The 3,480-nt window shown below is 37.5% G+C and overlaps 1 protein-coding gene across 1 annotated transcript; it reads right to left on the minus strand.

The window, feature by feature from the left end:
* Positions 1–1,857: 1,857 nt before the first annotated feature.
* On the minus strand, positions 1,858–2,457 carry LOC138349215 (uncharacterized). Its single transcript, XM_069299544.1, has one exon. The coding sequence runs from the start codon at positions 2,455–2,457 to the stop codon at positions 1,858–1,860; it is 600 nt and encodes a 199-aa protein (XP_069155645.1).
* Positions 2,458–3,480: the final 1,023 nt, after the last annotated feature.

Consider the following 3,480-nt stretch of genomic DNA (forward strand, 5'->3'; position numbering starts at 1 on the left):
TTTGTTTAATAAAGATGAGCTTACATGCCCCAGCCTACGATTCCAAAGATCAGTATTCTCATTTTGAGCACTAAGACATGTTAGGTCATCTCCATGAGACGTTTCTAAGTTTGCCACATACATATTTTTACTTCTGTGTGCAGTGAGAATTACCTTGTTTGTAGTTAGACTCACTATAGTGCATTTCTCAGAAGTGAATTTGACCTCATTTCCTTTGTCACAGATTTGTGACACACTCAGCAAGCTGTACTTCAACCCATCCACATGGTAAACATTGTCAATTAAATCTTCAAGAGATCTTCCTACTTTGCCAACTCCCAAAATGTACCGCTTCTTGCCATCACCAAATGAGACACCTCATCCTTGGAGGGTCTTGAGTGAGAGAAAGTTCTTTACATCACCAGTCATATTGTTAGAGCAACTAGTATCTATATACCAACATTTACTGCTTCTCCTCTCACTCACCTGCACCAAAAATCACTTGTTAAGCTTGGGAACCCATTTCAACTTGAGTTCGCAGTAGGCAGACAAAGGAGTGATTAGATTGTATTTGGCCAAATATGGTAGATTTTGAAGCTTTCTAACAAAGGACATAGGAGCAGGGACAAACTTTTTCTTTGAAAATATGTGAGTTGAAACATGCTTTGGAGGACCAGGTCTTTCTTTTGGTACATTTTGCCTTTCAACATAATTAGAGAACCTTTCACAGGAGTTTCTCCAGCTAGCACACTCATCCTTCAAATGTCCATTCTTACCACAATGAAGACACATCATATTGTCAGACACAAACACATACTTACTGTGAGGATTATAAGGATGACTTATGTTCAGACTTCCTAGTCCTTTCTTATTGAAATTACTCTGATTTGTTGCATTTGACAGTAACTTTGAGGATTTGGTCCACTTAAGGGATTTTTCAAGTTCTTCCTTAAGTTTCACAATATCCTATTCTAATTTGTTACTCTTTTCAAAGTGACAGACCAAGGTTTTTCTAAGAGTTTTTCAATTTTTCTTGAATTTCAGCTTGCAAACTATTTGACATTCCATTCATCTTTTCAGCTTCTTCAGTAATCTGATTCAACTAGTTCTTAAGTTCAGAGTTATTTGACTCTAGAGACACCATTCTTGAAATTTTCTCTTCAAGTTTAACTTTGTTTTCAGTCAAACTGTCAAGTTCAGCATTCATGGTGTCTCTTTTAGATGTTAACTCTATCACAGAATCAATCATGACTTTTGCCAAAGTTCTCAATTTTTTAAGAGAATATTTATCCAAGTCATTTTTCATATCTAGAAGAGTTACCTGATTGTCTTCTTCTACATCTTCTGTGTGGGCCATGAGAGCAAACATTTCATTGAAAACAGTTTCCTCCTCATGTACAGCAACCATGGACACATCTTTTGGCTCATCAGGGTCTTCTGAATCACTTGAGGAATCACCCCATGCAGCAAGAGCCCTTTTGACAACCAAGTCTGCAGCAACTTTTCTATCTCTCTTGCCAAGTACCAGGTCCCTTATATTCTCGTTGTCACTTCTTGGTTTTTGATAATACTTGCTTTCATTCTTGCGAAAAGGACACTCTCTCATGAAGTGCCCAGCTTTTCCACACTTGTAGCAAGTGTCACCTTGAGCAGCATTTCGAGTATCATTTGTTCCTCTTTTATAAACTTTTTTTTTCCACACAACTTTTTGAAATCTGCTGATGAGATATGCCATATCATCATCACTGGAATCTTTATCTGATTTATACTTCAGTATTAATGACTTGTCCTTCTTAGCTTTCTTTTTTGATAAATCGTAATTTCGATTCATCTCATGTGTCTTCAGATTACCAATCAAAGCATCCATAGTCAGCACCTTCAAATCCTTGGCTTTTGTAATGGCATCAACCTTTCTCTCCCAAGTCTTTGGAAGAATTCGAAACATTTTTTGACTTGTTTGGTCATGCTTATAGGTTCACCCAGACTTCGCAGCTCATTTGTAATGGAAGAAAACTTGGTGAACATGTCATGTATTGTTTCTCCTTCCTTCATTTTAAAGTTCTCATATCGTGAGGTAAGCATGTCAATCTTAGATTCTTTGACTTGTTCAGTTCCTTCATGTGCAGTCTTTAAGCAGTCCCAAATTTCTTTAGCAGACTCACAGGCTGACACTCTGTTGTACTCATCAGGTCCTATCCCACAGACAAGAAGAGTTTTAGCTTTGAAACCTTTTTCAATCTTTTTCCTGTCAGCCTCATCATATTTCTGCCTAGGATTTGGAACAGTAATGGTCTTCTCTCCATCCTTTTCTTCCATCATCGGAACAAATGGTCCATCCAGTACAATATCCCATAATTCGCTGTCTTCAGCCATGAGATAGTCATGCATTCTAACTTTCCACCAACTATAGAAATGTCCATTGAAACGAGGAGGTCTGTGTGACGACTGACCTTCTTCCAGGTTAAGTGGAGCTGTCATTCTAGAGCAAATGTCACTTCCTTGGTGTTAACCAAATAGATAGTGTCTGCTCTGATACCACTTTATAGAATATATGCCTTCACTTAACAAGTAATGGACCAAGTCCCTTACTACAGTAATGAATAAAAGAAAGTTAAATGCAGTAAAATCAACACGATGATTTTACGTGGAAACCTCCTTGCTTAAGGGAGTAAAACCACGACATGTGTCACAGGATCTGCAATCGTTTTCACTAATCTTCAAAAGCAAAAGTAAAACACGATTACACCAAACGTAAGAAAGAGTTATCAATCTTACAGTTAAGCAATAGTCCTCTATTGCTTAACAAGCCTAAGTAGAAAATAATCTACCCACTAAGCTATCCCACCTGGACAACCTAGACATCTAACACAACACACCAATTCCTTTATAGATTTAGAAATGATTTACAGTTTAAGAACAAGAGAATGTATTCCTAAACAACTAGACGAAAAGCTCCAGATATTGCTGTTGTTCTTGGAATAATTCTTCCTTTGCTTTGTAGTAGCCTTTGCAAGAGTTCTTGAAAAGTTTTTATCAAGTTGCAAAAAACAAAACAAAAATGTTTAGGAAAGTGTCTTTTATATGGGCAAGTCACTTTTCTAAACTTCTTTGTCATTGGCTGGAAAAGTCACACTTTCTGACGCCATCAAGAAGTGTGCACCTACTTTCTATACCGTCTCCAGCTGGTTATCAACTGGCTCCTCATCATGAGAGCCTGGTACCTCTACTAGGTCCCTGGGTTTGTTTCATCTTCAATACTCAAGCAAGAACCCTGCAATAGTCAATTAAGAAACTGGTACCTTTACAAGGTCCCCAAGTTTGTCAAATCATCAAAACTACAAATAACAACAACAATAGTTGTGAAGAAGAGGAGGTTTAAATAAGAGGTTGGGGTAGGGGTGGGTGAAGGAGGGTGGGGGTGGAGGTTTAAATGGTGATTCTAGTTATTTTTTTATAATTTTTTGTCACCTGATGGGTTTAGTTTTTACTTTTATTTCATTT

The sequence above is a fragment of the Solanum lycopersicum genome, chromosome 6 (assembly GCF_036512215.1).
Source record: "Solanum lycopersicum chromosome 6, SLM_r2.1".
NCBI lineage: Eukaryota > Viridiplantae > Streptophyta > Magnoliopsida > Solanales > Solanaceae > Solanum > Solanum lycopersicum.

Bases quoted from the DNA above. Each gene is read 5' to 3' on its own strand.
- LOC138349215 (XM_069299544.1), bottom strand. From the start codon at position 2,457: ATGACAGCTCCACTTAACCTGGAAGAAGGTCAGTCGTCACACAGACCT.